This window comes from Mycosarcoma maydis, chromosome 21 (genome assembly GCF_000328475.2).
Source record: "Mycosarcoma maydis chromosome 21, whole genome shotgun sequence".
Classification (NCBI taxonomy): Eukaryota; Fungi; Basidiomycota; class Ustilaginomycetes; order Ustilaginales; genus Mycosarcoma; species Mycosarcoma maydis.
In genome coordinates this window covers 408,338-428,946 of record NC_026498.1, presented here as the reverse complement: position 1 = coordinate 428,946, position 20,609 = coordinate 408,338, and the positions used below count along the sequence as shown (strand labels likewise).

Below are 20,609 nucleotides of genomic sequence, written 5' to 3'. Positions count from 1 at the left end.
AGGCAGATCGACAATGATAAAGAGAGGACGAGGTAGAAGAACAAGTGCAAGGGTCAAGACGACATCGTCCCAAAGCCCTTCATAACCCTAATTTCCGTAATCCGAATTCGCCACCAATTTAGTCACGTGCCCAAGAAGTTTTGGAAAGCCTCTCTAGACTGCGCCCAAAGGCATTCCACATTGACCACCACCACCATCATCCACATCCACATCCACATTCACATCCACATCCCACACTCTACCACTCAACATCTACGTTGGCTTATCGCGCCACACTTGCGGCAAATCTCAGCGTAACCATGTCCGGTGGTATCAATGCAGGCGACAGCAAGCTCGCCTTTGAAAGCTCTGAGCACGTCAAGGTCGCAACCACTTTCGATGCCATGGGTTTAAAGGAAGATCTGCTTCGTGGCATCTATGCGTACAATTTTGAAAAACCCTCGGCGATCCAGCAACGAGCGATCCTGCCCATCATTCGAGGTCGCGATGTCATCGCACAGGCTCAATCAGGAACGGGCAAAACCGCCACGTTCAGCATCTCGATGCTACAATCTATCGACACAACCCTCAGAGAAACACAAGCCCTGGTACTCAGTCCAACGCGCGAATTGGCCATTCAGATCCAGTCGGTCGTTCTTGCTCTCGGAGACTACTTGAACGTTCAATGTCACGCATGCATTGGCGGTACCAGCGTAGGCGAAGACATTCGAAAACTCGACTACGGTCAACACATTGTCTCTGGTACGCCCGGTCGAGTCTATGACATGATTCGACGTCGACATTTGCGCACAAAAAACATCAAGATGCTCATCCTTGACGAATCTGACGAACTGCTCAACATGGGCTTCAAGGATCAGATTTACGACGTTTACCGTTACCTGCCACCTTCGACCCAAGTCGTGCTCCTCTCGGCCACTTTACCGCAAGATGTGCTCGAGATGACCTCCAAGTTCATGACTGATCCCGTCCGCATCCTAGTCAAACGTGACGAATTGACTTTGGAAGGCATCAAACAATTTTTCGTCGCTGTCGAAAAGGAAGAATGGAAGTTCGACACCCTCTGTGATCTCTACGACACCCTCACCATCACACAAGCCGTCATCTTTTGCAACACGCGACGCAAAGTGGATTGGCTCTCGGCCAAAATGAAAGAGAACAACTTTCAGGTGAGCAGTATGCACGGAGAGATGCAGCAAAAGGAAAGGGATGAAGTTATGGCCGAGTTCAGACAGGGCAGCTCCAGGGTGTTGATCACCACGGATGTATGGGCGAGAGGTATCGATATCGCCAACATCTCGTTAGTCATCAACTATGATCTGCCTACCAACAGGGAAAATTACATCCACAGAATTGGTCGAAGTGGAAGGTTCGGCAGGAAGGGTGTAGCTATCAATTTCGTTACCGTGGACGACGTCAGAACCTTGAGGGATATCGAACAGTTTTACTCCACTCAGATCGATGAGATGCCTGTCAAGCTGGAGGACATGTTGTGAATCTCTTCGATCACAATCACGCCTTTGCCATCGTCGCATCATTCTTGCCTTTTTGCATACCTCAACTTTGTTCCCCACTTGCTACCCATCGCCCCAACGCACATCTGTTGTACTTTTAGCTACCGTTGCTCTTGTCGAGATAACTCATTTGGATACTCGCGTCTCATGATCATTGATCGAGACTCGGTATACCATCACGCATACTAATCATCTGGTCTCAGAAACTTCATCGATCCACCAGCAGGTGAGACAATGTAATCGACGTTGTAGACTCGCTGCAAGGCTAGAAGCACCCGCTTCTCCCCCGTGTGGCTTCTTGCTCACGCGGTAGCTTTGAGGCGAGCTACTGTACAAGCGTCTTGCTCCGCACTCCGCCGAGCTACGTCGGGCCGCGCTTCCGGGATCGAATGTCGAAATGCCCCGCGTCTAGCAACATGGTAGCTTATGTGCCTCATTTCTGTCGAGGCATTCGTGTAGTAGACTTGAGGTCTGCTGATCCCCAATGAGTCTGGATCGCTTCATCACGATCGTCGGACTCATCGGCGTCATGAGACTCGTGTTTGTCCGGTGACCGCTCAATTTTGTCCCGCCAGGCTGCCAAATAAAACCATGTGACGTCGTCATGACGACCGTGTCCCGCAGCGTCGTGCGTGTATTGGTTTTTCCGCGCCATAGCAGCTACGATTCGTGATTCGCGATTGGTGTGAAGCGTGCTGCAGAGCGCAGGGTCTCAGGTACAAAAGTTGCGCCTCTCTGTTTGCCTCTTGACGACAATCTCGTGCTGTCAACACCTTTCTTACTCTTCCACTCTTCACTAGTAAAGTAGCGAAATGCAGACACAGCATTGGTTTTCAACGGCAGTCTTGTTCTGGGCTGCGCTTGCCTCGCTTGCGATAACCCTCGTCATCGCTCATCCTCCTCCTCCGACGACTCTATTGGACGCCCTCACGCAAGTTGCTCGCATTGACGGTGATAGCCTTCTGGCTGACCGCTTCCCGCACTTACCTATTGACCAAAGGAGGTTCGTTGGCGTCGTTCCGCAAAACCTTATTGTGAGCGCTCCGCTTCTTTTCCTGTTTTGAGATGTTGCATTCTTGTGTTCTCTGTTCGAAACGTCTGACACAAGGATGTAACTTGTTTTTTGTGCACTGTTGTGATCTCGCTCTTTGTATTCGGTGGCAGGGTCTGATTCAAGGTGCGGATTCAAGCGGAAGGCTGACCTTGCCAGCACCTGCTCCGGGACATGTACTTCTGCTCACCGTGCCAGATTCCGTCAGCCGCAGCGAGCTTCGTGGAGTGGGACTTTTCCGCGAGCCCTCGACGCATTCTATCTACTACTTCCAGACCGTCGCTTTTCATGTGCCCGCTCCTCAGCAATTCACTCGCGAGCCCATAGATCGCCTGCATCATATTCCACCTCGATCCACCGACGCAACGCTCTTTGGCTCTCGAAGACTCTCGATCGCGCTTGACGACGGCCGAGTTTTCCAACCGCGAAACAAGTTCGCCTTGTCCCACATCTCGACTCTGCCAGCAACAGGACCGAGGAACGAGCGCGAATTGACCATCTATCCAAGAGACCTTCTCAACACCATCCTTCACGGTCCGTCGGCTCACTCCGCGGCATCGGTACGTTGGTCGTCGCGACCAAATTGGATGTTGCAAGGCAACAAACAGGGAAAGATCATCTCGCTCGACAGCCAGACGGACGCACAAAGCAGTGTGAGAGCCACCAAGTTGGGCTCACCCAAAAAGTGGATCGCCTCACTTCGCAAGTCTCTCACGCGCTCTTCTGTAAACGAGCACTCTGATGCAGCACCGAGTAGCTCTAGTTGATCTGTAAACGCATCGCACTGCTTGTGTGTCGACATCTCACTGATGCTGTAAGATCAAGTCGACGGTGCTAGATGACAGTCCAAACATATCCGCTCCTGTGGTTGCTTGTTCAAATGCGATCGTGGCGTGCGACACGTGTGGTGAGCGAGGCGCATAGTTGTTCAGTTTCATCTATGCGTGAGCTACTAGCTGCACAAAGTGCGAACAACAAGACGACCAGAGCTAGATGAAACCGAACATGCTGCGCTTCTCCTTGTCGCCTTCCCCACCAGACGCGCTGAATGCTTAGCAACCGCTGCGACCCACATGTCTTGCACCTCGCACGACAAGGCAAACGCAGTTACTGTTGAGCTGTGAACAGCTCCCTTGAAGAGCCCACGCTACTCGCGCGCATTTCGTTGACTACGCTACGCACCGCATTGCGTCTATTGCGCCTATGAATGTACTGTGGGACGGTATACTAAGTTGCAGTGGGTTTCTGCGTCATCGTAAGGACGCAATCCATGTACAGATCGTGAGCTCGGATTTTGGCCGCCAAGCGTACAAATCTTAGCGTGCTTTGCGCCTTGGCTCTTTTCGTCTACATGATTTGCTCGACGCTGCCTCGTTCCGATACAATGATGGTTAGGCTCTCCGTACGCGAGCTGTTGATTTGGGCGGTATTTGTGCTGGTTTCAACCACGGCGGTTCAGGCACCGAACCCAGTCGCTCTCACCAGTGCTGCCATCGATGAATTTCTCGCCAGAGAATACGGCCACTTGCCTGTGGATCAGCGGAGGAACGTCGGACTGGTCCCAATGAATCTTGACGTAAGTTCGAACTCGACATGTACGCATCATGTGCCTTTGATGGTTTGTCACTGATGATAATTGCACTCGTCACTTGTTGTTCAACAGAAGTTGATTCGTGGAGCTGATCACAAAGGACGGCTGACGCTGGCGGCGCCTGCACCTGGGCACGTGCTGCTGTTGACCGAACCAGTATATGGCGAATGGGTTCGAGGAGTGGGAGTCATGTCCGACACGGACTCGATGCACTTTTTCCGCACTTCGCCGTTCGTCCTGCGTCGCGAGGGAGCAGACCATGTGTACAGTACATCGACGAGCGTTGATGGGCTGAACCACATTCCTGCGCGTTCTACCGATCCGCATCTGTTTGGAGCGCGCAAACTGTCGATCCTGCTACCGAACGGAGTGTATCGAAGCAAACAGCAGTTCGCGTTGAGCCACATTTCAGTCTTGCCAGTAACAGGTCCTGCACCTGGAGAAATCACCGTGTATCCCGATTTCATATGGCAAAAATTGCTCAAGGGACCTCACGACGTAGAGTATGGTCACGGCCCGTTGGTCGAATGGTCGAACAAGCCTCGTTGGAACAAAAAGGTTACGTTCGTGCCCAACGATGGCAGTGCCACTAGGAAGATATTCACCTCGCCCGCAAAGTGGTTCTCTTCTGCCAAGCCTAAAGCCGATGCTCACACGACTGGTTCCTCGACATCGCATGATGACCCTCTCGATTCTCGTGCAGCCTAGTCGTGAGTACCACGCTGATGCATTTCACAGCACGCACATGTCGCATATGCTCCACATTCCTTCTCAAGCCGTAAGATAGTATCTTGTCATCCTCTCCACCTCTCACACCGTCGTATCCGAATCGCAGCCATGCTCTACCGTGTACCGCAATCGTAAATGGGATTCGCAGTCAAATGCATCGAATCATATCAAATCCAATCCAATCAAATCAAATCGGACCAGCTCTGCAAGCAGCGAAAAGCTGTTGAAACCCCCAGACAAATTGCGCTTGCACGTTGTGGCTCATGCTCACACACCAAGGCTTCGTTCCTGGCTCTGAGACAGACTAACGACTGAGGTTAAAAGGAAAAAGTGAGATTCGCGAGTCACGAACGGAAGAAAAACGCAGCAAATGGGGACGAATGGAGACATGGAGCCGGATCACAATGTAGGACGTAAGCTGGAAGGGGGATAAGAAGTGGCTCAGTCACGACTGTTGTTGCAACCTGACACGATCATAAGGTGTTGAGCGTTAAGGGCACTGGAACCACTCGTGACTGAAGCCGCCTGCGTCTCTGCATCTCTTACAGAAGGCTTTCTGCCACCACACGTCGTCGCCCTCGGACATGTTCTCGCTGCCGCCGTGTTCTACGCAAGTGGCAGAGGTCAAGCCTTGGAACTTGCAACTGGCCGTAGGCGTGGCGCTCAAGACAAACCTGGTTGCGCAGATCCCCGAGATTCCCTGATCCTCCTCCATCAGCGTACGACCGCAAAGACAGCGACCAAAGATGGACTTGTTTGACGGATGCGATTCGAGTTGAGACGTAATGACGACCGATGTTTCACCGCGAGTAAATGGGCCAGACGGAGTACCACCATTGTCGCGCTTGGTGAGGTGTTGAGTATCCGCTTGCTCAGCCTCGGTGGACGGCTTAGTGCACTTGCGACCTACAGAAGGGACGTCGACCAGTTGCGCTGGATCGGTTTCGGCATCACCAGCGATAGCCGTAGGATGGTGTCCGTGTTTCGGCTGCGGAAACGGATCGGGCGGATTATCGTTACCTTGGAATCCTGGTAGGTGATCATGTCCACCGTCCGGGATTACCAAGGCGTCGCTAGCATCGCCATGCATCTCTCTCTTGCGCATGTCCAAGCCAGACGTCGGTTGTGGGGGTGGAGAATGGTCGAATCCTTCCAGCTCGCGCTGGTCGCGCTTGCCAATGTGAACGACAGGCATCTCTCTCTTGCGCATGTCCAAGCCAGACGTCGGTTGTGGGGGTGGAGAATGGTCGAATCCTTCCAGCTCGCGCTGGTCGCGCTTGCCAATGGGAACGTCGACTGGTTGCGCGCGATCGGCTTCGGCATCACCAGCGGTAGCAGGAGGATGGTGTCCGTGTTTCGGCTGCGGAAACGGGTAGGGCGGATTATCGTTACCTTGGAATCCAGGGAGGTGATCGTGTCCAGGGCCGGGGATTACCAAGGCGTCGTTTGCATCCACATGCACCTGTCTCTTGCGCATGTCGAAGCCAGACGTCGGTTGTGGGGGTGGAGAATTGTCGAATCGTGCGTGCTCGCGCTGGTTGCGCTTGTCGATGTGAGCGTAGGTGCGATCAGCGGAGATCTGGACGCGCGATGCGATGCGACGCGAGCGCTGCTGCTTACGACCGCCCATCGGACCGGCATACGCGACCGAGGTGGTCAGCATTGCAATCGCCATAGCCACCAGTACCTGTTTGCGCCAAAACATCTTGCAACACACTGATCGTGAATCCGGATGCTTGTGGAACGAAACCTCTAACCACATCCCAATCACGAGCTTATATACCTTGTTGGTCGAAGCACATCCACGGATCGCTAAAGTCAGTCTCATTTGGCAAACTGCCAACTGCCAACGGCGGGCGTCAATGCTCGACACAGCCACTCGAAATCGTGAAAGCCGTACGTTGCTCCGACACAGCCTCTGTGGGACATCACACCCACCCAAATCTTCCCACATCACGCCATCTACATCTCGCTCCCCCCGCCTGCTTCCAACCCACCCTGTCCCTTTCACCGCTTCATCAATACACCGACTGATAAGGTACCACTGCGCCTGAGAATCATACAGATGAATCGTCCCACATTCGCATTCCCACAGTTGAATCTAGCCTTTGCGCAACCCAAGAAACTATCTCAATCTCAATCTCGGACGCTGAACTGACGAGATGCAAAGCAAATGCAATTGTTACCGTAGCAAACGAAAGCGTAAAGGTATCTACCAGAGAGAGAGACTGTGTGTGTATGAATGAATGAACGATAGTCAAAAAAGGACGCCACATCGCGCGCAATGCCTACGATGCAATAGCTACGATCGAACGCCTTGCACCGCACGCATAGGTGCGTGGTATAGCGACTGTTCGGGCGCAGCGGTAATGGTCTGTGCAGTTCTCGGCCGGTTGTGCGGGCGCGGTGGTGCAGGAAGCGGCTTGACGCCTTCACCATCCACAAAGGCGCTTCTGAAACCGCGTGGCACAGTCATGGTTTGCGAGTGCAGAGTAGCCTCACCACCCGTCGGGGGTCGATGCTGTTGGCTGAGCGCACGCATCTGCTGTTCGCGAGTCGGATACTGCGACTCGCCCCATGCATCTGCGGTGAACGGCCGCAGCCGTCCATCCTCGTTGGTCTTGCTGCGTCGCCTCCTTGCCTGGCTCTGTTCATCGGCAAACGACAAAGGCGTCAGGATGGCGCCAGCAAACGACTTCTGATGTCGCAACGTCGGCGCTGTTGTTGTCGGGCTCGATTGTTCCGAGGCGGTGCGAGCAAGATATTCGCGTTTGATCGTCTCCGATGCCGTGGGTGGTCGGCTCGAGCTAGCCCCCACGCGAGGCTGGTCCGACAGAAGACATCGGATTCCCTCGTTAGCATCCTGCTTTGGTGCCCGACGCTGGTGGCTGTGGTCGGAAACGGATCCAGCCGAATTCATCGAGGTGCTTCGCTGCCTCTCTGCAACAGTAGCACCAGGTCCAGTTGCCACTACGTTGGCACGCAACAGCGCAGGGTCGATGCGACTCTTGCGCGCAAGCCCAGCAGGCAGGCTGATGGGGATCAGCTTGCGTCCGTTGATCATGATGGGCTTGGCCTGGTGCACACTGCCTGAGCTCATTGACGAGGCACTGAGCGATGCCAAGGACGCCTTCTCTTGCAACCTCCTGCCTGCATTGTCTTGTACCTGGCCAAGCTCGGCTTGCAGTAAAGGACCGGCGGCAGTGGTGCCACTCGCCAACGTTTGGAGCTGGCGCTGACTTGCACCTGTCTGACCGAATTGTGCCGAGACGGGCGATGCCTGGAGGAGCATCCTGGCAGAGTTCTCTGAACCAGCAGCGTCGCGACCCGGCGTCGTGGGCTGAGAACAGAAACTTGAGTCGGCCGAAGTACAGCTGTTGGATGACATGGTTGCGCGGCTGAGCTGACGCAGCGGACTGTTGTAAGCGCCGCACCGGATCTGGTCGCCGGTGTTGCGTCGAACCGGCGAGCTGAAATGCTGTAGCGGGTACGGCTGCAGCTGCGACGCAGCGATCACGGGCCTGTTGGAAACGTGTTGAGAGGCGGGAGATGCGGTTGCGGTACTCGAACGATCTTCGTAGGTGCACGAACCAGATCGAGGAGAATCTGTTGGTGTTGCTACATTCACAATGGCCTTGGATGCTAAGGTTGGCACCATCTGTTTCTTGACCAAGTTGATGAATCTCGACTTCTTTGCACGTTCCGGATTCAGCAATGTCGCTGAGCACGAGAACCTGAGTGGGACTAGTCTACGTCTGTCTGCAGATGCGACGTCCGCCTCGACACTGTAGGCAAATTTCCAAGCAAGTCTTCCTTTGCGCTCGTAGCCCGCCACCTCGTGGTTGCCGAGCGTGTTGAGCGAGAGCGCTGCCTGGCGCGTTAGCAGATCCGCCTTGGTTTCCTCACCCACAGTGAGATGTTTGAGAAGTGCCGATGCTTCCCACTTGCGTCCAAGATCAAACGTGTAGGCGTCGAGTGGTAGCTCATCGCTGGGACCAAACTCGAGCGTGCCCGACTGCTCGGCCTCTAGGTCCTTGTCGCCTCTCGATTTGGGTCGCTTTGGCGTGATGGCACGAGCTTCTTCGGTTCCTTCGACCAGCTGTTCTGGCCTTCCGAAGGGATCGTAGCCGAGATAAGTCATGTCTATCTGGCAAGCGCGACCGTGATCGCCTTCGAGGTGGAGCGTCAAGCCCGAATTCAGGTACGAAGCCCAGCCTGCTCCTCCTGGCTTGGATGCCGAGCTGTTGCCACGGCTCTTGGGGCGAGAAGAAGGAAAGGCGCTGGCAGTACGAGGAGTTACGGGAAGCGAGCTCAACGTGGTAGCAGGGGAGCTGGCAGAGCAGATAGACGAGCCTGGTGTTGGCTGCATAGCATAGAGGGGAGAAGCGAGCTCCGAGCTGATTGCAGACGCTTGGCTCGGATGTCGCTGAGAAGCAAGACAAGTTGCTCCGGCAGGTGACAAGCTTGACAGGATAGGCGGTCGGAGAGGCGAAGCAAGCAAAGGTGCGGCTTGTGGCACAGCATTGCCAAAGGTGACATGCGCTTTGGATGCCTGGTCGCAGTCTGCTTCACCGAGAGTACGCGAGCGGAAGCGCCGGCCAAAGAAAGGTTCGCGGCCGTCGGTCTGCGAGGTAGAAGGACGACGGTCACCAGTGCGAAGAGCCGACTTTACAGGTAGAGGAGGAACAGGATGTTGGAGATGCAGAGCTTGTTGGGCGGGGAACAGTGAGTTGGCTTCAAGACGTAGTTTGGGTGTTGAGGCGACACGGCCACGCAACAGCCGCGTGTTGGTCGGTTTCTTGTCCATGTCGGCGACGATATCGGGGTAGACCGGATTGCAAGTTGGAGAGATTGCTGGAGGTGGGATGTAGGAGTGTGCTTGATAGCGAACGGCGTCGGTGGAAGAGTAAGAGGACTGCAATGCAGGCAGAGGCAGGTTCGAATTGGCCTGCGATGAGAGCTGAGAAGCTTGACTGTACACGTCTGCGGTGCTGGGACGACGTCGAACGTTTTTAGCGTGATTGGCAGCCGTCACGGTCAAGGACGAATTGAAGCTGGGCATTGAAGGAAGGGAGGGGATGCTAAGGCCGTCGTGTTGTTTCGATGATGAACCACGCAGGCCACCGGCAGTGAGTGTGGTGGCTGCATGCTTCAGAGTCACGTCAGCTTTGGATTTTGAATGCTCTGAGGTGACGACGACAGGCGCCCAAGCATGAGGTCGATTGGAAGCGTCTTCGGTGCTCCAGGCTGAGGCCGAGTCGGAGAAGCTCGCCTGCGTCGAGGTCCGAGAGCGAGAGCTTGAGGGCAAGGAATCCTCGTGTGAAAGGTCGCTACCGTTGAGAGAAGGGCGATCAAGGTGGCCTGCCTGGCCGAAAGCGTTTGGGTTCTCGGGTGATGATGCGATCATGGGTCCAGAGTCCACGGATTGCTGCACTGTGTATTCCTTATCAAAGAAGCGGTAGGCACGACGATAGAGATCCGAGGCGGCCTGAGCGGAGGCTTGGGATCTGGGTTGCGTAGAGGGATCCGAGTGCAGCATGGATGAGGATCTGGATGAGTCGGTGTTGAAAGCGTCGGAAGCGCCAGAGGACTTGCGAGGCGCCGAGAGGCGAGGACCGAAAGTGCCTTGAGATGCCGAATGGGGAATGCGAGGCTCTTCATCGACCGTGTCCTCTGAAAAACGGGAAGAGAGAAGCTTGTGCTGAGCGACGAGAGTTGGAGGCTGGTAAGGAAAGTGGGAGATGGGCGAGGAAGCGTTTACTGCCATTTCCTCGTCAATGGTACCGATGCGGAAAGAAGGTAAGCGACTGGGAGAGGCACTGGTGTTGGAAGCAGAAGCAGAAACAGATGGGGCAGCGCGGGGCGGAGTGAGACGAATGGTATCGGGCCTTCGAGGGTAGTCGTCTGGGATGTCAATACTGGGCCTGGTAAAGTCCATCGAGATTTGACTAGATCGTGCCGAGTTGTGGGATATGGAACCTGCGATCGATTGGCAGCGAGAGGGTTGCAGATCAAGATTATCGAACGAGGATTCGGCACGAGGATCTAGACAGAATGGTACTTCTGCAGAGCTCCACAGAGTTGAGATGCTGCCTGCTCTGGAGGCAGCCCGCGACATGCCAGCATCGACTGCATGGCTTTCGGCGATGGAAGCCCTCGACATGACGCTGTTGGGAAGGTGTGTGATGGCGTCAGATTGGGATGGACGGGCCTGCCGTTGGGATGAGTCGGGAGATGGAGTGATAGGGTTGGTGTTTGGAATGAGCAAGGCTGACAGAGACGGTTTGGTCTAAGAACGACTCGTCCACATGTTTCAATAGGTAGTGGACAAGCTGGTACGGCAGATTGGAAGCGTTAAGAGTGCGAAGGGAGCGGACGTGGCTAGGTGTGAGAGCAAGGCAGCTGAAATACGAAAGCGCAGCGTGGCAGTTGGGACGAGTAAAAGCGGTGGTTAGTGACGTTGAGGCGTCAGCTGCAGTCGAGTGGGGCGAGGAGCGAGTGGAGCAGCAGCCAAGAACAGGAGCAAGTGGGAGCTTGATGGTGGATGGCTGCGCGATTTAGGAGAAAATAGACAGATAGATGCAAAGTATCGTAGCAAGCAGGGTGGGTATTAAGCTATGCCAAGCTGGTTTTGGACTGGAGAAACGTGATGATGGTCGTTTAACGGGCGAGTTTTGCGTAGACGGTGGGATGATGTAGACGATGATGCTGATACGAACGGAGAAAGATGAATTGAAAGAGCGAGATGCAGTCTATGAGGATGCGAAAGCGAGGTTGATGGTGGAGGAAGGGGATGAAGAGGAAGAACAGGATTGTAGACGAGGACGAGGACGAGGATGGGAGGGTGAAAAGGTTAGGCAACGAGGGTGTGTTTGGTGAAAGGAAAAGAGCAGCAAACGATTCAGAGACGACAAAGAGGGAGACGGGAGTAAGTACAGCAGCGGTAGTGGAGATGGTTGAGGATGGAGCAGGGAGGGAGAAAGATGCAGATGACAGCAAGGAGCGTGGCATTTGATTCAATCAAGCTCAGGTACGCAGGGAAGAAGCACGCGAGGTGCTGATACGAAAGAATTGCGGATCAGTGTCGACGACAAGCTAAGCTAGCTGATGATGACCGTAGCGAGAGATACACGCGGAATGGGGCAACGACGCATGTGCGCTCTCCTCGTGGACGCATTCGAGCCAAGCGAGCATAGCACACTAGAAACGGGATTCGGTTGGCGGTCGGCAACGGCAACGGCACTCGAATGGCGTCGAGGAATGTCGTAAATCGCCAAAGTGAACGACTCAGCTGGGTCATCCAGCTGATCTTACAGTAGCGAAGCGCGAAGAGAGAGAGTGACACAGACAGATCGACAGCAAACGCTGACATTCCTACGCCCCCGCAAGAGGTGAAAGTCGATGAGTGTCTTGACAGCTGTGGATGCTGTGGTCGCTGTGGTTGCTGTGGTTGCTGTACTATGTGAGAGTACGTACGTGGCAAGTCATCAGGCATCAAGCCACACGTCAGAAATGTGAGTGACATCCGCCAAAACTATTTAAAATACCATCGTCCATCAATCGCGAATCGTGGATCATGACTGCTTCAAGGAGTCTTGTCGGAATAGGCAGTGTGCAGCTCGACAAGCAAGGAGAGTTGCGGCTGTCCAATCTCACTAGCTCGTCCCTGCCTTTGTCCAAGCTTGCTCAATCCGGATCAGCCTCGCCTGGAGGTTGTGCATGTTCATGTGTACCGTTGGGCGGGTCCAGCATCCGTCTGTACTCAGTCGTCGTGAGTTACTCAAGCGAGACGCCCTTCCTTGGACGCTTGGACTACCAAGCGTGTATCTTCTTAAGAAGGCCATCTAGCCGCTTGCATCACTCGGCACCGACCAAGTTTGTCGTACACCGCGTCTTGCAACCTGTGCGGTGCATCGTTATCCCTGACGAGTCTGTCTCCGTTGCAGCCTTGGGTTGAGATCCTTGGATGCTAAGCCATACGTGATCCATCAGCTTTGCTTCACACAAGAATAGCAACCAGCTACAGAGAGATCCCCCTCCTTGTCCAAGAAAAAAAGGAGGTATGCAACGCCTGCTGCAAGGGACATGCGCCTTGGAATTGAATAAGCAGATCCATCGTCGCCCCTTTCTTTCCCTCCCACGCCCGTAATTCGTGATTCGTGATTCGTGATTCGTGATTCGTGTTTGATTTTCGAGGATACGGTGCAGACCTCGTACACGTATCGCAGTCTGCGTGGTGCGACTCCTATTTTTTCGCTTTCTTTTGTTCTTCATGTTGAACTTCGTGTTTCTGTCTCAGTTGTGTGTACCTTGCTGCTGAGGCTTCGCTTAGCTTGGCACCTCCTGGCGTCGATCCATTGACGATTAATGATTTGATTCACATTCACGATTAATGATGGGCGGTTTTCCACGCTACTGCACCCACGACTCCTTGGCTCGATCCTCCCAGCCGGGGTTCCGCGGATGTGCCTGGCTCGAATGGTTCGGTTCGCATTACCCCAAACAGTGGCGACGAGAGGCGGACAAGCGTCCACTCCAAGCTCCTCAGTTACAGTCACCAGTCGACGACAATCCGTAGCCGCTGGCTGGATAGCCGTCTCGATTGGTTGGCGCGTTGCGTACAGTAGCGTGTTTTTGGCCCCGCCCAACACTTGGCCAAATTTCAAGCCAAGCCAGTCACGAGTCACTGTGAAGAAGATCAACTGGTAGCGGCTGCTTGGCTGGTTGCAGCGACATTCGACTGACTCGTCGCCACGAGTCAAGAGGCCGTTTTTTTCGACAAAGTCTCGGATGGGCGCCATGTGTCCACGCTCGAATCACCAATCGAGCTACATCGAGAATGAATGGGCCGAGCCACACGAATCATGTCCATCCGAGCTAATCCTCGGCTCAAGATGCGTGGCAACCAGGCGACGCTATATGGTGCGAATCAGCAAGTTACTTTATGCATGTTGATGCGCTGCTTGTGTCTTGTGTTCAAGTCGATGCGACCAGATACAGCCCGATCAGATGCACTCACTCCCTCATCGGTGCTTTGAGAAACCAGCTAGATCACCTTGGCACCTCGGCTCTATACCGCTCCATCTTTGCATCTTTCAGCAAACAAGCTACTCAGGATTGTGTTTTCAGAAGCTTAGCTTGTGCTGACCGAGTCGAGTTGAAGATCAAATTTCAGGTCGAGCCAACAGGATGGATGATATATGTGCAAGAATCGAGAGGCAATCCGGTTACTCCGAGTCCTCGAGGTACTTTCCTCGGATATCCTTCCACTGTTTCTGTTGGCGTTGAAATGCATGATGCGAATGCGGGCAAGTCGCAGGGAGCAGAGTCGAGTACAAGGTCAGTTAGTCGCCAAACGCATCGCTTAGGAACATTCAAAACAGCGCCTCTTGTTCCAAGGCGGACTGGAAGCAGTCAGCATGTATCCCCACGACGACGGCTGAACAGGTGTAGAAAAGCGCGACGAGGAAATGCCTTGCTCTAGTACAGCCAGACACCCCGTCTCATCATGCGCGACGCTCATCCTTCAAGTCGCATGTTTCGATGCAAAGCAGTCGCACGGACGCCGCCGTTGTCTCTACTGTCGTCCTGGAGCCGATCATGTTTGCAGCGGTTGAGTCGAGGCCACACCAGCTGACTGCCCCGGCCGGTCCTTCGAGCGACCGTGGCTGCTGCTCGTGAATCGCTTCCAATAAGACCGCCGGCCAAGAGGAATCCATGCTACTGTGTTATGATCTACCGCCTGAACTCAAGAAAAGTGTTTCGTCGAAAAAGGTCCAACACTTACGCCCTTGTTATGTGCGTCCCACCATGCTGTGGTAGCGAGGTCGTAGCCAATCCCGAAGGCAAAGGCGCCAAAGAAGATGGAGCCGACGCTGTACGAATCAAAGTGCGCGGTTGGAGAAGACGATGCGAGCAAAAGGGCGGTCGATGTCAGTATTCAGCATTGCACTGTTGGAGCAAGTTGGCGTGCTACAAGTCGCCAGAGTCTGAGCAAGCAATGCAATGCAAATTGAACGCTTTGAACGATGCGGTTATGCGATTGTCTTTCGCACAGCCCGATTTGCTTGTTGTATTGGCGGCCTTGCTTGCAAAGCTGCTATCGGGGTCGTGGCATCTCTGGCGACGGTTGCACGGCTGCGTGGCTAGACCGGAAAGACTTACTAAACCGAGTTACGCTTGAACACGGTGTTGTAGACAGATTTGGCCAGCGACATTGTGGATATGGTAGTACGGCTAGGTGACGATGCGGTGGTGGAGGAGGAGCAAGGCGCGAAATGTCGACGACGACGACAACGACGAATTGATTCACGATTGTTTGGTGCTTGTAGGCGAGCCTGTTCTTCCAGCAGCTGCTTCTGAACCGAGGACATACCCAAACCGCGATTTCAAATCAAGCTGCCACTGAGCCCGCTCGTACGGAAAATCTCTACCGTCGGGTTCTGGCGGATTCATCAAAATTCGGAGCCGACTCGATCTAACTCACTCGTGACTTTTTCGGATTCTATTCGTGATTTTCATTCGTGATTCGTGATCTTTTCTGCGGCGATGAATTGTGTTGCAAGCAACGATCTCACATCACTTTTGCGTTGCCACGGGTCAAGGGTCACGGGTCACAATCACAATCACACAATTCATAATCACAATCGTGATTGCACTCGTGATTTCTTATCGCACGGCTTACGACATGCACGAAAGCTCATGCAGGGTCCGCAGAGGCCAAATTCGAGATTGGGTGCGAAAACTGGGCGAGCTTTTGAGCCCCTGTTTCTCGCTTCTGTTCACGTCTGGCTCGACGCGGCGCAAAGAGGGGCTTGCTGCATGTCACGCATCCAATTCACGACTCGCAAATAATCACACGAATCACGAATGGCTGGAAAGCGATGTCTTGTTCTCTTTTGCTGCCTCGACGCGGGCAAGGCTAAGACCAACACCTCGGCAGCACGATCAAGAGAATGACATTTTGCCTTCTCAACATGGCACTAGCAGCAGACACAGAAAGCCCACCACGACTGTGGAGTGGGATTCGTATGGTCAGTGCTACTACGCTCAGCATCTTGGCTGGTCCATCGTAGCAAACTTGTAGCACGACTCGAGCTGTTTGATTCAGTGCAAGTTCGCACTCACATCTTTGCTCATTCGCAAGACGGTGATGCCGACTTGTTGTGCGTGATGATGGCTTGGCTTCACATTCGTCATTCTCTGACCAGCCAATGAATCGCCACTTGGCCTATGTCGATGATCAGAGCAAATGCCCAGCTGCGATACACTGTGACGCGGTGCGTGATACGCCGACAAACCAGTCGGACGACGTCCGATAAACGTTATGGTGTTATCAGCCTCGGATGCTTTTTCCCATCGTGAATGTGATCTATGGGCTGTGAGCTGTGAGCTGTGGGCTGTGACCCCTGAGAAAGAGGAGGGCGGCAGGACCGAAACGATGACTGTGCTCCGATCAACGCGAATGCACGAAGCAGGCGCTGAGACTGTGGCTTGTTGTTGTATTCTACCCCTTCGGCTCATCCGTCTGGCGTCCAAGTGTCGAGTGCGCCCTTTTCGTAGAGGGGCCGTGTGCCTCTTTCTCTCTCTGTTTTTCTACTTTGATGCATTGTTGGAGCTTCTCGAGCAGCTGCAGGACTGCATGCAACCTCTCTTTTCACTTTCCATCATCCAACTCAGCTCGCTCGCCACCAACTCATCCATATCACCTTGTTGCTGCGGCAATATTACCATTCTACATTTTCTCCGTCTTCCCTACACATCTCCGTGCCATCCAAGTCTTTTTGACACTTCCTGTGTTGCACCCTATACGCACGCAAGTCGTGAGTGCGATCCACACCACGCACCCGCCTCTGTCATCTCAAAGCGTCGGATCACGCTCACCCATAACCAAGTATCGCACCATCGCATCGAATCTCGTCCGTTCGATCATCTTGCTCCCTAGGCTTGCGTAACCTTGCGCCAAGATGAAGAAAGTTCAGCGCTTCATCGGAGTTGGCGACTCCAAGCCTGCTTCAGCGTCCTTGAGCATCAGTCCTGGCAAGTCGTTCACCAATGCCAGTATCGCCTCGAACCAGCTTGCTTCGATTCCTACCCCCACTGGTACTACAGCTTCTCTCAGCTACGATTCAGCTTCGAACCATCTTCTGCCACCCACCCAATCTACGCTGCCTCAGCAGCTTCCATCCCAGCAGAGCCACGCTGGCTCCAGGCAAGTCTCTCCTCAAACCTCACATTCGCTCTTGCCTCCATCCGGCGCATCGCCACAGCCCACCAGTCCATCCGCTCAACACCAGTATTTTGAACTACCCATGAGAGCGACCTCGCCCAGTGCCGCTGTGAGCCCACGTTCCATCTCGCCACTCGGCCTGCCCGCTCTCAACAACGCTGCTTCCCATTCCGCCCTCAACACTACCTCCAACTCTGGCGACCTCAACCTTGTGGAGCGTGCCGATCTGCATAAATCGCTCAAAGCCATCGAGTCGCTTCTCGTCAATCTCGACGAGTATCGCGATCTCTCTTCTCGCCTCGCCAAGGTCCAAAAGAAACTCGCAAAGAGCGCTTCCGACCTCGAACGTACCAAAGTCGTTCAAGACACCCCATCCCAGACGCTCCAGCTGGCATCCATCATGTTTGATGGCCTCTCCGACGTCTCGTCCCGCCATGCAAAGCATGTCCAAAAGGAGTATGAGGCTGTTAACGATGCCTGTGCAAAGTACTTTAAAAAGGTCGCCAAAGAAGAGCGCGCCCACGATGAGCTCATCAGCACCCTCGACGCAAAGATCAAAAAGGCCAACGCTGCACACGAAAAGAATGTCAAGAAGGCTTCGCCCAACAAGGCGCTCGAGTCCCACGACAAGTACATTGCCACCGTACAGTTGCTCACCAACGACATGACTCGGGCTAAGAACGCACATGCACTATCCATGACTGCCAAGAGTCACGTCTCATCGCTTCTCGTTGCCTCTACCGTCGGTGGTCTCGCCGATGTCGAGTTTAAGCAACGCTGTGAATCAGTGCGCCGCATCGGACCACATATCGGCCATCTCGGCGAGCTTCTATGCTTCACCTCGTCCGAGTTCATGCCAGCGCTCCAGGCGTCCGAGTTCCACGAAGCTGAACAGGGCCAGGCCGAATATCTTGCCAATCTCACAGCCCAGGTCGAGGCCTCTGTCGCTGTTCAAGCACAGATCAATGCAAGCATTAACAAAGACGCGCAGACCATCCTGCGAGCTCAGCAGATGGGTTGGCTACCTCCGTCATCTACGGCTTCACAGCCGCCAACTGCTACTGTTGCTGCTAATCTCGCTCGCAGCAACAGTGTCAACAGTAGCAATAGCCAAGTCTCGCAGACAGCACAGAGTAATCACCCTGCCATGCACCAGTCTGTCTCCAAATCCAACCTCGCCAACACCGGCGCCACCCCTTCAGCTGCCACAGCAGCTGCGGTTCCTCGAACTTCTTCGTTGCGTCTGCAGCCTCAACACGACCATGGAGCGCGATCGCGTTCCAATTCATCCTCCGAGGTCGAACCGCCTCCGAGCGCCACTCAGGATCTCCCCGCGCCAACACCACTAGAGGCCGATGCTGCTTCCGCTCGCAGCATTGCCAACGGCCACACCCCACGTCCAGACCACGGCACCTCGGCAACTGCACAAACTCAGTCGGCAAACTCCAGTCTTCTTCTTAGCGCGCCCAAATCCACTGCCAGCCTCGTTCGTGCCCCCACCCACTCTTCCATCAATTCCATGGCTGCACGGCCTCAGCCCTGGGAGGCTGCTTCCACATCTTCCAGCTCCTCAGCCGTCGGCACCTCGTCGATCCAACCTTTACAAACAAGCAGTAGCACATGCAGCGCGCTACAAACACATGATCGCGATGGTACCACTGGTTCAGCAACAGAGGGAAGCTTCGTCGATAGGCTATCAGTTCCGCGTGAGGATTCGGATGCAGTCGCTCCCAACCTAAGCGCAAGCAACAGTGTTCAGAGCTCGGAAGATGGCAACCGCATCCCACGTACACCCGATGATGGCGAAGCACCGCCTTCTACACAATACAGCCGTCAGCCTTTGATGACCGAATCCCAACCACAACCTCAGCACCAGTCTGTAAAAGAACAACCCACCACCTTGGACTATAACATCGCTCCGCCTGTCCGCAGTGCAGCAGACACGGACCGTTCCAGAACGGTCGCCTCGCCAAGAGTCCGGCCAGCTCAGCGTGCACTCGAGCAATACCGAGAGCAATTCACAAGGCCCGACATGTCGCCAACTACGCCCAAGTTTGATCGTGACGACACCGCCATCTACACTCGCACCACTGGTCTAGAACACCCTGACAGCCTCTACAACAACACAAACCAGCACAGCGCCACCTCTGCAGATCAGTCCAACGCTCGCAAGATCAGCCTGTGGGAACGTGAACGCGAGCGTATGCGGCAGCTCGAAAGGAACGAGGAATTGCTAGCCGCACAAAAGCCCTTTTCTGCCGCCACAGAACTCGATGGCCAGCGTCCAGCCTCGACCGTCTATCCAAAATCAGCCACTTCATCGTCTTTCAACAACAACAACAACAACAACAACAACAACAACAACACTGGTTGGTCGCGTTCCAGGATCAGCGACAGTGGTGCCAATGACAAGACCGCAAGCATTCAACTCGGCCTCGGCTATCCACGTTCGTCTGGCGCTGAGCCGCTTGATCGTGACCTCGACCGATACGCGCCGGCCGTAGGAACAACGCGTCTCTCTGCCGTGAGTGTGACGCGATCACTCAGTACCGACACGACCGCCTCCGAACGCAGCTTTGTCGCACGCATGAAGGCTCGCTATCAAGCCGAAAAGGATCTCGAGCGCGAACAGCGTGAGCTCAATGTGCTTGAAAAGGAACGCGCTGCGCGAAGGGTGACCATGGATCCCGTCTCGTCGCTTTCTTCGATCAACGGTGCACGTGGTCGCGTTCCAGAGATTGCATCGCGCTATCAAACGCCTGGCGCTGCGACGTATGCACAGGAAGTCAACTCTGGTCGACGATACCATGACAGTCTTCCCGCCTCTGCGTACTTGGGCGGCTGCGCGCGGATCAACGCCATCTCGTCATCGCCATCGGCAGCTGTTGCGAACGGAAGCGTCGACGAGTTTGGCGGCATCATCAGAGATAGCCGAGCTTTGCCTACCGGTCGACGCAGCATTGAACCACCTCATTCCGATGTATGCGGTTGCCATCAGTGTTCGGCACGCCACTATGGCAGTGGAATAACAAGAGGGGATCAAGCAGCACGTAACAACGAACTTTCTGCGTCTGCATCGTCACGAAGCAATCCGCGCGAGTTCAACGTCCGCAGCACCACTATGCCCGTCTTGCCACGCGAGCAGCAGTATGCAAAGCAGCCGACCTATGTGTCTTCGTCGCCGCCTCGCGCCTCGCCCCGCGATGCGTATCCACAGCAAGCGTACACATACCGCGACCAGCCACAGCAGCGTTTGCAGACACCAGCTCGTAGAGATGCGGAGTTGCCTCGACGAAGCTACGAGGACCTGGGATCAAGTTCCGATTTCGGATCCAGAAGGGTCGTGTTTGCGCATGAGCCACAGACCATTCATTGAGGTCGATAACGTAAAGGATCTGGTGAGAGCTTAGCCAATTGTGTATTGATAAATCCAGACCATCGTACGAGACGCACCCGTTGATAGCCTCATCGATTATGATTGTACGTATTACGAACATC

At 54.5% G+C, this 20,609-nt stretch overlaps 9 protein-coding genes across 9 annotated transcripts; 5 read left to right on the top strand and 4 right to left on the bottom strand.

Moving 5' to 3' along the window:
• Positions 1 to 299: 299 nt before the first annotated feature.
• On the top strand, positions 300 to 1,493 carry UMAG_06129 (putative ATP-dependent RNA helicase; the record flags this gene model as incomplete). Its single annotated transcript, XM_011394171.1, has 1 exon — positions 300 to 1,493. One exon carries the CDS (start codon positions 300 to 302, stop codon positions 1,491 to 1,493), a length of 1,194 nt encoding a protein of 397 aa, XP_011392473.1.
• Positions 1,494 to 2,323: 830 nt separating this feature from the next.
• UMAG_06128 (uncharacterized protein) lies at positions 2,324 to 3,329 on the top strand (the record flags this gene model as incomplete). Its single annotated transcript, XM_011394170.1, has 2 exons — positions 2,324 to 2,545; positions 2,676 to 3,329. 2 exons carry the CDS (start codon positions 2,324 to 2,326, stop codon positions 3,327 to 3,329), a joined length of 876 nt encoding a protein of 291 aa, XP_011392472.1.
• A 617-nt stretch (positions 3,330 to 3,946) lies between these two features.
• UMAG_06127 (uncharacterized protein) lies at positions 3,947 to 4,861 on the top strand (the record flags this gene model as incomplete). The annotated part of the gene is made up of 2 exons (XM_011394169.1): positions 3,947 to 4,138; positions 4,226 to 4,861. The coding sequence occupies 2 exons, from the start codon at positions 3,947 to 3,949 to the stop codon at positions 4,859 to 4,861; spliced, it is 828 nt and encodes a 275-aa protein (XP_011392471.1).
• A 511-nt stretch (positions 4,862 to 5,372) lies between these two features.
• On the bottom strand, positions 5,373 to 6,587 carry UMAG_06126 (mig2-6 protein; the record flags this gene model as incomplete). Its single annotated transcript, XM_011394168.1, has 1 exon — positions 5,373 to 6,587. The coding sequence occupies one exon, from the start codon at positions 6,585 to 6,587 to the stop codon at positions 5,373 to 5,375; it is 1,215 nt and encodes a 404-aa protein (XP_011392470.1).
• A 597-nt stretch (positions 6,588 to 7,184) lies between these two features.
• UMAG_06125 (uncharacterized protein) lies at positions 7,185 to 11,045 on the bottom strand (the record flags this gene model as incomplete). The annotated part of the gene is made up of 1 exon (XM_011394167.1): positions 7,185 to 11,045. The coding sequence occupies one exon, from the start codon at positions 11,043 to 11,045 to the stop codon at positions 7,185 to 7,187; it is 3,861 nt and encodes a 1,286-aa protein (XP_011392469.1).
• A 497-nt stretch (positions 11,046 to 11,542) lies between these two features.
• Positions 11,543 to 11,893, bottom strand: UMAG_12324 (uncharacterized protein; the record flags this gene model as incomplete). Its single annotated transcript, XM_011394223.1, has 1 exon — positions 11,543 to 11,893. The coding sequence occupies one exon, from the start codon at positions 11,891 to 11,893 to the stop codon at positions 11,543 to 11,545; it is 351 nt and encodes a 116-aa protein (XP_011392525.1).
• A 565-nt stretch (positions 11,894 to 12,458) lies between these two features.
• On the top strand, positions 12,459 to 12,839 carry UMAG_06124 (uncharacterized protein; the record flags this gene model as incomplete). Its single annotated transcript, XM_011394166.1, has 1 exon — positions 12,459 to 12,839. The coding sequence occupies one exon, from the start codon at positions 12,459 to 12,461 to the stop codon at positions 12,837 to 12,839; it is 381 nt and encodes a 126-aa protein (XP_011392468.1).
• Positions 12,840 to 14,109: 1,270 nt separating this feature from the next.
• On the bottom strand, positions 14,110 to 15,099 carry UMAG_11212 (putative ubiquinol--cytochrome-c reductase subunit 9; the record flags this gene model as incomplete). Its single annotated transcript, XM_011394190.1, has 3 exons — positions 14,110 to 14,157; positions 14,670 to 14,757; positions 15,047 to 15,099. 3 exons carry the CDS (start codon positions 15,097 to 15,099, stop codon positions 14,110 to 14,112), a joined length of 189 nt encoding a protein of 62 aa, XP_011392492.1.
• A 1,749-nt stretch (positions 15,100 to 16,848) lies between these two features.
• UMAG_06121 (uncharacterized protein) lies at positions 16,849 to 20,487 on the top strand (the record flags this gene model as incomplete). Its single annotated transcript, XM_011394165.1, has 1 exon — positions 16,849 to 20,487. One exon carries the CDS (start codon positions 16,849 to 16,851, stop codon positions 20,485 to 20,487), a length of 3,639 nt encoding a protein of 1,212 aa, XP_011392467.1.
• Positions 20,488 to 20,609: the final 122 nt, after the last annotated feature.